This window comes from Prionailurus bengalensis, chromosome B3 (assembly GCF_016509475.1).
Source record: "Prionailurus bengalensis isolate Pbe53 chromosome B3, Fcat_Pben_1.1_paternal_pri, whole genome shotgun sequence".
Taxonomy (NCBI): domain Eukaryota; kingdom Metazoa; phylum Chordata; class Mammalia; order Carnivora; family Felidae; genus Prionailurus; species Prionailurus bengalensis.
The window spans coordinates 126,283,094-126,295,308 of record NC_057355.1 but is presented as its reverse complement, the minus strand read 5'-3'; the positions used below and the strand labels follow the sequence as shown (position 1 = coordinate 126,295,308).

The 12,215-nt window shown below is 35.3% G+C and overlaps 1 protein-coding gene and 1 non-coding gene across 2 annotated transcripts in view; both read left to right on the top strand.

Moving 5' to 3' along the window:
• Positions 1-12,215, top strand: part of GTF2A1 (general transcription factor IIA subunit 1) — a 44,013-nt gene that overhangs the window by 10,327 nt on the left and 21,471 nt on the right. Inside the window, exons 3-6 of the mRNA XM_043556775.1 lie at positions 4,766-4,970; positions 6,743-6,807; positions 10,699-10,774; positions 11,936-12,069. Of these exons, the coding sequence (XP_043412710.1) occupies positions 4,766-4,970; positions 6,743-6,807; positions 10,699-10,774; positions 11,936-12,069 (480 nt within the window). The remainder of the gene's footprint in view (positions 1-4,765; positions 4,971-6,742; positions 6,808-10,698; positions 10,775-11,935; positions 12,070-12,215) is intronic.
• LOC122469887 lies at positions 6,037-6,179 on the top strand. The gene has a single exon (XR_006293766.1). It is a non-coding gene; the product is annotated as a small nucleolar RNA SNORA79 (small nucleolar RNA).

The window sequence follows — 12,215 nt, the reverse complement described above, 5'->3', positions numbered from 1 at the left end:
ATCATGGGCTAGAGACTTGAACCTAGGCCTTTGTCTCCAGATGACATTCAATACTTACCAGTAAAAAGAAGGTACCAGAGTTGTGACTAGGCCTGCTCTGATAACAGGAATATAGTGTAGAGTTTAGAAACTTGGACCAGAGCTGGGATCAGAGTGAGGCAAGCAGGTTGCCTAGTGTGCCTGCTCACTCTCAGAGTCCAGCCCTGACTGGAAACAGTGGAGTCAGACTGCCTGGATTGTTCTTCATTTTTGCCTGCTTTTAGTTGGTGGTCTTGGATAAATTATATATCTTGTCTTGGGTTCTTTTGCTGTAAAAAGGAGCTAGTAACAATGTCAGTGTTTTAGGATTTTGTAAAAATGAGTCTGTACCTATAAAGTACTCACAAAGTGCACAGTAAGAATACAGTATTAGTCTAGTTAACATGATACACAGGTGTATATCTGAGTCATTTGGGGAACTGAAAAAGAATTTTCTCCGTTTCTAATTTCAGAGACCTGGCAAAGATGGCTGAAGTAGGATTGCCAGAAATAATAGCTACTGTGTTGGAGGGAAAATAGTATTATGAAAAGGAAGAAAAATAGTTCTTCCTATTTCCTTAGCAAAATAAATAAATAAATAAATAAATAAGTATGTAAGTAAGTAAGTAATTCAGTATTCTTGGTTGTTGTTAGTATTAATGTTATCTCTGTTGATGAAAGTAGGTATTGTTTAGTTTAAATAGCTGATAATTTAAAAAATAGAATATTTTGATAAATACAATTAAAATATATAAAAAATGAAATTGGAGAGAAAACATTCAGCCACTTTGAACTTTATATTATGTGATGTTAAATTTTAATGTTAAGTATTTAGGGTACTGTATTTGTATTTTTTACATTACCTAGTATTTGGTGCTTAGTAAATGGGGATTCTTGGTGGACTACTCCCATCACCCCTTTCTTCTGTCTTCCCCACAACCCCCAGCAGTTGGAAATGTATGGGGCCATGTTTGCTTGTCTTAGTGACTAGTGGACACCCTTGGCATTTAGTAGGCTACAGCCAGGAATGCTATATTTTCTGTATACTTCCTATGGCACTACCCTGTATGATAAAGCATTGTCCTGGCCAGAATGTCAGTAGTATCCTTACAGAGAAATATTATGCTGGAAAACAAGTTTGTTTTCCCTTCTCTTTGAAATTAATACTAAATGTCTGATAAGCTCTTAGTCATTTTGTTAGCTTCTGAATAAGACACATAGTCTCTGCCTTGAAGGAATTCATACTTTAGTAGAGATGATAAACTTAGTGTGAAAAGTACGGAAGAAATATTTCTAGGGTATGGAGGCAGTCAGTGATTTCATTGAGGCTGTGTGACTTTGACATTTGCATTGTTTGGAGAATTGTGAGGAAAGACTGTCAGAGGGAGTAGTTTACTAAGATTTAGACATAAGATATGTATGCTGTATTCTGGGAACTGCAAGTCGTTGGACACTGTTAGGAAAATAGAATACAAGTTATAGTAGCAGCTAGGAGAGGTGACATATTCTGTACTAAGGAGCTTGATTTTTTCTTAAAGTGAGAAAGATTCTCTGGAATGCTAGTTAAAATGCAGATTTTTGGACTTCTGCTCCAGCGAGTGACTTGATAGAGAGGTAGTCTGACATTTGCTTTTTAATTCAGTTATATTTACAAAAAAAAAAAAAAATTAAATCGTAACAACCCACTAAAGGGCTGCAGTATGCAGTTTGAAACGCATTAGTTTAGACTTTAATAGGATGCATTAAAGTGACCTGGACAGACTATTAAAACAGACTTTTGGCTCTATCCCAAGAGTTGCTGATTCAGTGGGTCTGGGGTGGGGCCTGAGAATTGGTATGTCTAACAGTTTCTCAGGTGATGCTGATGCTGTTTGTCCTGGGACCACATTTTGAGGACCACGGATTATTGTAATAGAGGATAGATTGGAAGAACAGGTTTTCACTAGAATGTAGTCTCTGTGAGGAGAAGGATATTTATCAGGTTTGTTCACTGTTCTCAATGCCTCTACTAGTGTCTAGTAGATAGGAGATCTCAGCAATTATTTGCAGAATTTATGACTTGATGTGGGGAGCTCAGAGGACTTAGTCATTACAGTTTACAGTAATGGGAGGAGAGGACTTGAAGCAGGCCCATAACAGTAAACAATCCTCTGGAAAGGATAGTGACGATAGTGATGAGGTGTTGGGTGGATTCTGACCCATAGGCCGTTGACTTCAGAGGACTCACCTAGTACCTGGGTACTAGGTGAGTAGTACCCAGCACTTAGCACATGATACACAATTACTAATATTTGCCATTACCATGGAAGTTTCATTGAAGTAATGTGATGGATCAGATTGCAGTGGGTAGATCAATTGGAGGTGATAAAACTGAAGCTTTCAATTTAATAAAAACATGGATTAAAACACAACTGTTTCTTAAAGCATTAATTTTTTTTCAATATATGAAATTTATTGTCAAATTGGTTTCCATACAACACCCAGTGCTCATCCCAAAAGGTGTCCTCCTCCATACCCATCACCCACCCTCCCCTCCCTCCCACCCCCCATCAACCCTCAGTTTGTTCTCAGTTTTTAACAGTCTCCTAAAAGCATTAATTAATAGTACTTTTTTTACCGTGATTTTTGGCTCACCAGAGACCAGGTTTTGTTTTGTTTTAGACTCCTTTTTTTTTCTTTTTTTTTTTAATGTTTATATTTGAGAGGGAGGGGAGGGGCAGAGAAAAAGGGAGACACAGAATCTGAAGCAGGCTCCAGGCTCTGAGCTGTCAGCACAGAACCTGACATGGGGCTCGAACTTACGGACTGTGAGATCATGACCTATGCTGAAGTCGAATGCTTAACCAACTGAGCCACCCAGGTGCTCCAGTTTTGTTTTAGAACAGACAAAAGTGTAGAAGGTTTGGGTGAGTGCAGACTGTTTGGAAGCCTTACTATATGTTAGTTGGAATGTGTTTTATTCAACGTGTAGGTGTCCATTTTGCTCTGCGTGCTATGCTAGATGCCCCCTTCATGGAGATGAACCAAATGCAACTTGGGCTCCCAGAAAGTCATTCTTTGTTACCCTAGAAAGAACTCTAGCTGTTTTCAATCTGAGATTTTTCAGAGACTTGGATTTCTTAGCTGAAAGTGACTTTAGAAGTAATTGAACTTGTTCTCTTTTTAGATGAGGAAAATGCCCAAGAAAGATACGTAATTTGTCCACAAAGCTAAATAGTGGCCAGACTAGGACTAACTGGGTTTCTGACTTCTGGTGTCATGTTCTGTTACACAATTAATAACCACCACCACCATAATAATGAAAATAACATTTATTAGTGCTGACTTTATGCTAGACTCTGGTAACTACATGAATATGTTATTTAGTCCTCACAGCAAACCAGGAGATAGATATGGTCACTATCTCTGTAAGAATAGTCTTCAGGCAAGTCTAAATACTAAGCCTGTTAGGGGAATGGTTGGTTTGGGAAATTGACTGTTAATTTACTTTTTCAGCAAGCCATTAGAGCTATGCTGGAATTGTAATTAGCATGTAGCTACAAATATAGAATTTCTAGAAGTTGGAAGTGTCGGGAGATATAAAAATCTTTGTGAGTATTGGTAAAGGGAGCTTCTTGAAGGATCTGATAGAAGCCTCAGGTGAGTTAGGCAATATTCCAAGAGCATATCCTAGGGGAGAAAACAAAGTATGTGTAGGTGCTTGTGTACAAAATGACTGAATTAAATTTCATTTGTATATTTAAAGAACAGTTTGTTCCTTTCTTGGGCAGTTTCTTATAAGGGTTGAGGCTGTCTAGATTGAACACAGTCTGGTAGAGAGGAAATGTGTTAGGAAGAAGGATGAAATAGTCATAAATACTTTTTTTTCTGTGTTCCTTTTGCCCATGTCTTGATCTCCCCACCCACCCCCCCCCCATCATAAAAGCTGTCCTATGGTGTGATGAGAAAAGAGAAGGGGAAAAGCAGAAAAGGGTTGTCATTTCTTGTCATGATGGAAGACAGAGGGGAATTTCAAAAGGTGTAGAGGGTTGAGAGTGCCTCTAAAAGCCTTAGGCATTGCTGCTGCTTTATCCTTGTGTAGGATTGGACAGATGGAAAGTTACCCTTTTCTAACTTGAGGATTGCCTGTATAATGTTTCTCGTTGTTCAGATCAAGAGATGATGAATTTATGTTTTACATCTATAATTTAAAAGATATTTCATTAAAGAAAGATTTCCATAAAAATAGTAATTGATTTGGTGTTACAAAAGGATAATCTTTGATTATTAAAAACTTGCTTCTGTGAAACTGAGTAGAATTACTAAGGAATTACTGTAGAAAGTTTGAAGATATAAAAAGAAAATTCTCCAGTACTCTAAGATAGCAAAAAATGAAATTTGATACTTTCTTTAATGTTTTTTTGTTTATTTTGAGAGAGCATATGGGCATGGGAGGGACAGAGAGAGCGAATCCTAAGCAGGCTCTGTTCTGAGAGCGTAGACCAATCCGTGAGATCGTCTTGAGCCAAAATCAAGAGTCGGATGCTCAACTGACTGAGCCACCCAGACCCCCCTGAAATTTGATACTTTAAAAATTAGTTTTGGTTATTGCATACACTTGGATAAGAATTAGGGGTTGGTTTATTTTGTGGTTGTATCAGTTTTGAAAATGGAAGAATTTTATGAACAGACTAATAAAATATGTTTTGTCCATGTCTGGATTTATCTTCCTTGATGTTCACTTAGAACGTTCTTTTCTTTACCTTAGTTGTGGGAGAATAAACTAATGCAGTCTAGGGCAGTCGATGGATTTCATTCAGAAGAGCAACAGCTTTTACTGCAAGTTCAACAACAACATCAACCTCAGCAACAGCAGCATCACCACCACCACCACCATCAGCAAACTCAACCACAGCAGACGGTACCTCAGCAAGCGCAGACCCAGCAGGTCCTTATTCCTGCATCACAGCAAGGTGAGGCTGGGTATATTTTTCTACTTACAACTTGGAATTGAAATTTGTCATTTTCAAAGAAGAGAAATATTCTAGGTTTTTCCTTTCTATTGGCCAAGGGATTGGTATATATATATTTGCCAACAGATTTTATATAAAAAGTGGATTTTATTTTTGTAGTAATGATAAACAACTGGTTAACTGATTGAGAGCCTAAGATGATATTCAGGTAAGTGTATTAATACTTTTGAGAAGTCTACATAATGCTGGATTTCCTACAATAAGTCAAATCTATAAAGGTTTATTTAAGGGTTTCATTATTTTATATGGGAAAATCATCTACTTTCGTAATGAAATTGATTTGTTCCTCCAAAGACCTATTTAAGTTTAGTTTTTATAAATATATCTGAAACATTGGAGAATTTTTGTAATGATGGCAATGGGAAATTTCAATTTCCTAGTAATTGAGTAAGTGTAAATTGACTGAATTAGATTTCTTTTAAGCGAAGAGTGTATATATAACATATCTTAATTTACATTACTTGGTTTTAAGGTAAGAAGAACCAAGTATTTATAGATTGTGTCCATAGTGCTTTGTACTGTGCAAGTAATTTCATAGATTTTTGTGTCACTGAAGCTTTACAAAAGCTTTGGGAAGTAGCTCTTCGAACATTTCAATGCTCAGGAAAATTTGGGCCCTGAAAAGGCTAAGAAGCTTGGCCTGTTGCTATAACAAGTATTTTCTGTCATGACAAACATGTGTTCAGTTATGAAACTTCTGAGCATTTGAGTTTTGTAAATCTTGTTATTGGAAAGGAGAATGAAGGTAAATGAAAAATTTTATTTCAAAGTAACAGTTTAGTTACCCATATGCCTCATTTGAGAGTATCTGAGAATATACTTAAGACTTAAAATTGATAGTGATATATGCTAAATGATGTACAGTAGAAATGTCTATTTGGGTTATTTTACTGTTATGCCAAATATGGCTTTTAATATTTGATTTTATTCTGTATCTGCATCAAATAATTTTATCCTTTTAATCTTTTTTTGTTTTTTGTTTGTTTTTATTCCTTTTAATCTGTTTTGATGACTGTTCCTCCTATTGCCTTCAGGTCTGGCACTAGGATTTTAGGTCATCATAAATTAAAATTTGATTTTCTTCACTCAGAGAATATTAGGATAATGGGATTATCATTTATTCTCTGAAATTTGCGGAATCAAACACTTAATTCCTTTTATACTTCTGTAATATTGCCATTATTTCTGATTTATATTTTTAAAAACATTGTTGGAAGTAACTTAAGATTCTGGCAACTGTCAAATGGGACAAAAGGGCTCTGTAGGTTTAAAAAAAACCAGAGTTTTTTTTTTTAGCTCATTCTTAAGGGTTAATAATTCATTCCAACAGTAACATCATTATATCGATAAAATAGTTCATGCTGAGTTACCAAGACAGGATTAAATTGTGTTTGATGATTTCCAGTTTAAGAATGCACAGGGCTGTATACGTATAAATATTAGTGTCTCACTACTTCATGTTCCCAAATTCTCTTGTGTCCTTATGTATTGTTACTTAATTCTTTTTTTTCATTGATGTTTTCTAGTATAAGATGGGTATGTCACAGCTGTTATTTATAGATATAACATTCTGAGATATCAAATGGGTGAATGCATTTGAATGCAGAAAATGTGAAAAAAATTTTCAGCATTGTATAGCATTCTTAGGATTATGAAACAACCTCATGGTTCTTTGTTTGCATGTGTCTTTTTTTTTTTTTTCTTTTTACTAGCTGCTGCACCACAAGTTATAGTTCCTGATTCTAAGCTGATACAACATATGAATGCATCAAACATGGTGAGACTCAAAATGTAGCACTTTGGTTGGCTCTACTTTAACTCAAAATTGTGATTATTCCTGGGTATGTTATGTATTAACAGTCTGAAGTTTACTCAAAACTTGAGCAAAATGGTTGTTTTATTTAGTTTCCTAAATATTGGATTTAGCAGCAAATCTAAAGTTTAGCTTGATACTTAGACATTGAGGTTCCTAAAATTATACAGTTTTCTGTTGAAAATACCAAAAGAATGGTGCTTTGTGAGAGCTGTTTTATTCCATGCTATTTTTGAAAATAGGTTTTGAGACCTACCAGACATACTGTGCCAATTATAGTTCTGTTTCAGAAGATCCATTAATTGCAAGAGGTCAGGAATGCTGAGAATTATAAGCTCTAAAAATGAAAATGAACTATTTGCATAGTTCAAGATAACTGGTTTTTAAGATCAAACTTTTAAAAAGTTTTGCTCTGATTTAACCATAGCATAGCCTTTTAAGATTTATTACGACGTGTATGTTACTACTTTAAAGTGCATTTTAACCAGTTGCGTTATGTATTAGTCTTTTGATATTTCTAAGGGATATTCACTGAATATAAGTCCTTAAATTTTCACATTTCATTTAGGGCATACAGTATTTCCCATCAAATATAGTACCATATAACTAAAATTCAAAAAACCTTTTCAGATCCTTAGAGAATCCTTACCTATGAACTTAAAACTTTTTTTTAATAAAACATTAAAATGAAGTCTTATTAGAATAGTTACTCCAGCACTTTCTTATAAATGACTTTTCTTCTGTTTACAATATATAGACTATTAGTGGTGTCTCAGTTCTAACATTTCATTTTTAAATTCAGCCAGATCTTTTATTTAATGATTAAAGAATCATTAAATGATTATCATTTAATCATAAGAGTCATTTAAATGATTAAAGAACCATTTAAAAAAAAAATCTTAGCCTAACGCCAGCAATGAGATTTTTTTTCAGATAGCTTTTTTTTAAATGAAAAAGGAGTATTTTAATTTTTTTTTTTTTAATGTTTATTTTTGAGAGAGAGGGAGACACAGAATCTGAAGCAGGCTCCAGACTCTGAGCTGTTAGCACAGAGCCCGAGGCAGGGCTTGAACTCACGAACTGTGAGATCATGACCTGAGCTGAAGTCGGACGCTTAACCGACTGAGCCACCCAGGTGCCCCTGAAAAAGGAGTATTTAAAAAAAAATCACTTCTGTTTGGTGAGTGATGAGTAGTGAACCTCAAACTCATTTGTGATTGATAAGCCAGATAGGAAACAGGGCTCACCTACTAGACAAATGATTCCTTTTAAAATATGCCAGCCTTATAAATTTATAACTTGACAGAATTGCAAATTTCTGCACTATAGTGGAAATTACAGTTTTTAAATTCACAAAAAAAATCAAGCATATCTATTTGTACTTCCAGTTAAAGTTGCTGGAATTAATTTTTTCTGCATGAAAATCACAAAATTCCAGTCTGTTATGGAATCACAAGAATTTTTATCATTCAAAAATTCCATTTCAGGTCTAATACCCCCAATTATTTTTTTTTAACCTCCACCCTTAAAAATAAAAGTCTAACTGTAGGATATATATTGCAGTTGGTACTATTGAGACTGTTTCCTAGGGAATAACTTGTGTCATTTTAAAACCAAGTTTTGTAGAATCACTGGGAGTAGGCCCATCTTGCTTAGACTTTCTAAGAATTTTAAGTGTTTGCGAGAGAATTTTGAATTAAAATTGTGTTTAAAGAGACTGGGGCAAAATCAGTAGCCCATCTCTTACCTGTTTTTTACATCCCCTTGATTCCAAAAAGCATGTATTTAAACAGATCATGGGTCAGAAACGTCAGTCAATAAAATGCATTAGCATATATGTGTATTTTAGTATTTTACTTGATGTTGTCAGTCAGTGTTTGCCTCATATATTTTATATGTTCTGAAACATAATCACTGTGGGCTCCTTACCAATAAAAGGTTTTTAGGTTTTGTTTGTTTGCATTATTATTCCTGATTAAAAGATAGCCATTAAAAACAGTTTTGGGGTACCTGGGTGGCTCAGTTGGTTACGCATCTGACTCTTCGTTTGGCTCAGGTCCTGATCTCACTGTTTTGTGAGTTCGAGCCCCATGTCAGGCTCCATGATGACAGTGCAGAGTCTGCTTGGGATTCTCTGTCTCCCTCTCTCTCTGCTCCTTGCCCACTTATGCTGTCTCTGTCTCTCCCAGAATAAATAAACTTAAAAAAATTTTTTTTCTAAAAGTACTAATTTTTTTTTAAAAAGGATTTTATTTTTAAGCAATCTCCACACCCAGCATGAGGCTTGAACTCTTGGGTCACATGCTGTACTGACTGAGCCAGCCGGGCACCCCAGTTTTGATTTTTTTAATAGTTATGCATGCTTTGGAAATGAACACATTGAAAAGTTAAGTAATTCAGTAAGAATGGAGGATAGTGGTAAAAATTAGGTAATATATTAGGTATTTCAGAGAAATTACAAAACAAGACCAGGGTACCAGGGTGACTCAGTTGGGTATGTGTTCGACTCTTGGTTTTGGCTCAGGTCATGATCTCCTAGTTAGTCAGCTCAAGCCTCCATCTGTCAGCTCTGTGCTGACAGTGTGGAGCCTTCTTCGTATCTTCCCTCTCTCTGCCCTCCCTGCTTGTAGTTTCTCTCTCTCTCTCTCTCAAGATAAATAAACTTCAAAAATATTAAAAACAAAACAAAACAGGATCTTCTATCAAACCAGTGTTGCAGGTTCCCTTTATGAAATAATTGCTCTAATGCATTATTCTAATGCTATTTCATATAATACGAGAATAAATTTTCAGTAGATATCAATAAAGGATGGTTTGTGTATGGTATGTCACTCCAGAAATATTTATTGGTAGCAACTTGAACATGCAGAGGTGTGTAGGTGGTCATTGTGTCATGTATGATGTGTAGAAACTAGAGTTGTCACTTTGCCAGTACAGGGAGATCTATTAATCTTATAAAATATGAATTATAAGCCCTTAATATGTTTTTTTAATGTTTAGTTTGAGAGAGAGAAACTGAGTGGGGGAAGGACAGAGAGAGAGGGAGACAGAGAATGCGAAGCAGGCTCCATGCTGTCAACACAGAGCCCGACATGGGGCCTTAACCCACAAACTGTGAGATCGTGACCAGAACCGAAGTCAGATGCCTAAGCGACTGGCCACCCAGGTGCCTCTAGGCCCTTCGTATTTCTAAATAATATTTCTCAGTAGTAAATGGCTGTTAACTTATTCCTCAGACTTAGATTACCTTTCTTTTGCCTATACAGACAAGATTTATTAAAATAAATGAAATGCAGAACCTGCATTTCATGAAGACAACCTGGTGGGGCTATAGCTGTATTCTGGGGACATAGTGGGAATTTGAGGCTTTAGGTGTAGAAATTACTTAGCCCTATAAATGACAAGAAGAAACACATTTTCTTTTTCTTTCTTTTCTTTTTTAATGTTTATTTTTGAGAGAGAGAGAGAGAGAGTGCGCTGTGTGAGCAGGGGAAGGGCAGAGAGTGGGAGACAGAGGATCCAAAGTGGGCTCTTGTGCTGGCAGTGAAGAGGGGCTCGAACCCACAAACCATGAGATCATGACCTGAGCCAAAGTCAGACACTTAACTGACTGAGCCACCCAGGTGCTTCATATTACTCTACTTAGTTGAAGTACTTAAGCAAAGCATTTAGGCTAGGTAGTCTTTATTGTATCATTTTATAAAATGGGATTTAGTCTCATTAGAACTTTTAGTATTAGTATACACTAAACAATAAACTTCCAAATACTATTAAAATGTTCCAGAGTTAAACTGAGGTAATCTTGTGCCCATATGTGGTTTTGATTTTTTTCCTTTGCTTCCCCCCCCCCACCAGAGCGCTGCTGCTACAGCTGCTACCTTGGCACTCCCTGCAGGCGTGACTCCAGTTCAACAGATATTAACAAATTCAGGTAATTAGGAATAATAGCACCATTATTTATATGTATAACTCAGAAAATTGTACCATCTAGTCTTTGTTTTGGCCTCATTGAAAAAATCAGTGTTTCTTTTGTGATTTAGCTTATTAGGTTATTAAAATAAGATCAAGTACTACTGCACATTAAATGATAATTATTGCTGAGGATGCAGTAGGGAAGATGAAAATTGCACTTGAGCTTTTGATCTGTGAATAAGAATCCTATTTATTGAATGAAGTATAATCATATAGAAATACATAGATTTTTACACCTTTACATAGATTAATACGTACATAGATTTAATACTTACATAGATTAAACACCTTTAACTTGCCAAATAAATTAAACTTGACTCCTTTGAACAAATTTGTGATATCAAACTAAGTACTCTGTTTTATATAGCATGTCTGCATAAACTGACAAAATTTACTTGGGATTTTTGGCATATTAACGTTGGAAGAATTTATGTGGCTTTTAAGTATTCTTTCTGTAATCGTAATTATATAATTTCTTATTATTTTGCCAATAAAATTCTAGATTTGTAAAGAACTTTCTACATATTTTTAACGTGTAATTGTTGCTTTTTAATTATTTGAAGATTCTGCATCATCTAAAACAACAAAGAGAGGGATTCACTTCTGTGTGTATAAGCCATGCATACAGTTAGGATTATGTGGCAATGATAATTGGTTCAGCAAGCTTTGATTGTTTTTAAGCATTTTGAAACTAAGTACCCTGGTGCTTTGGCTCAAGATAATAACAAACTGTTACACTTTCATGTCTTTAAGCTTTAAAAACAAAGAGCCCCTGAAAACATCTGATCTTGCTTACTGCTCTTTCATGACTCCTAACATGTTAGTAAAGATAATTTAAATTTCTAATCAATTCTCATAATCTGTTGTTAAAACTTTATTGGAAAAGAGTTTTATGAGGATAAGTAAGGAAAAGAAAACATTTTAAAACATTTATAAAACATGGAGAAAAGTGAAGAAGGTAAGTTTGCTGTGTATGGGTGACAACGCTTAATAAAATCGTTAGACTTCTTATTTGAGAATTAATAGGGCATTTTGGTGGTTTGACATTTACCATGAATTCATTTATTTTGAGATGGTTACTGCTAAAATGGTGACTTGTAATATATATGTTTTGCTTTAGGCCAGCTTCTTCAAGTAGTCAGAGCAGCCAATGGTGCCCAGTATATCTTCCAGCCTCAGCAGTCAGTGGTTCTACAACAACAAGTTATACCACAAATGCAGCCTGGTGGAGTACAAGCCCCTGTTATACAACAGGTAATAGAGTCATAAGTTATGATTACCATGGGGTTCTTTTTTCTTCTTCTGTTTGAATTCTCTGGGTGGTTCCCTTTCTCTTTCTCATGGCTTTGTCTATATGAATGCTTAGACTATTCTCTAATACTATACATCCTGTCATTCTA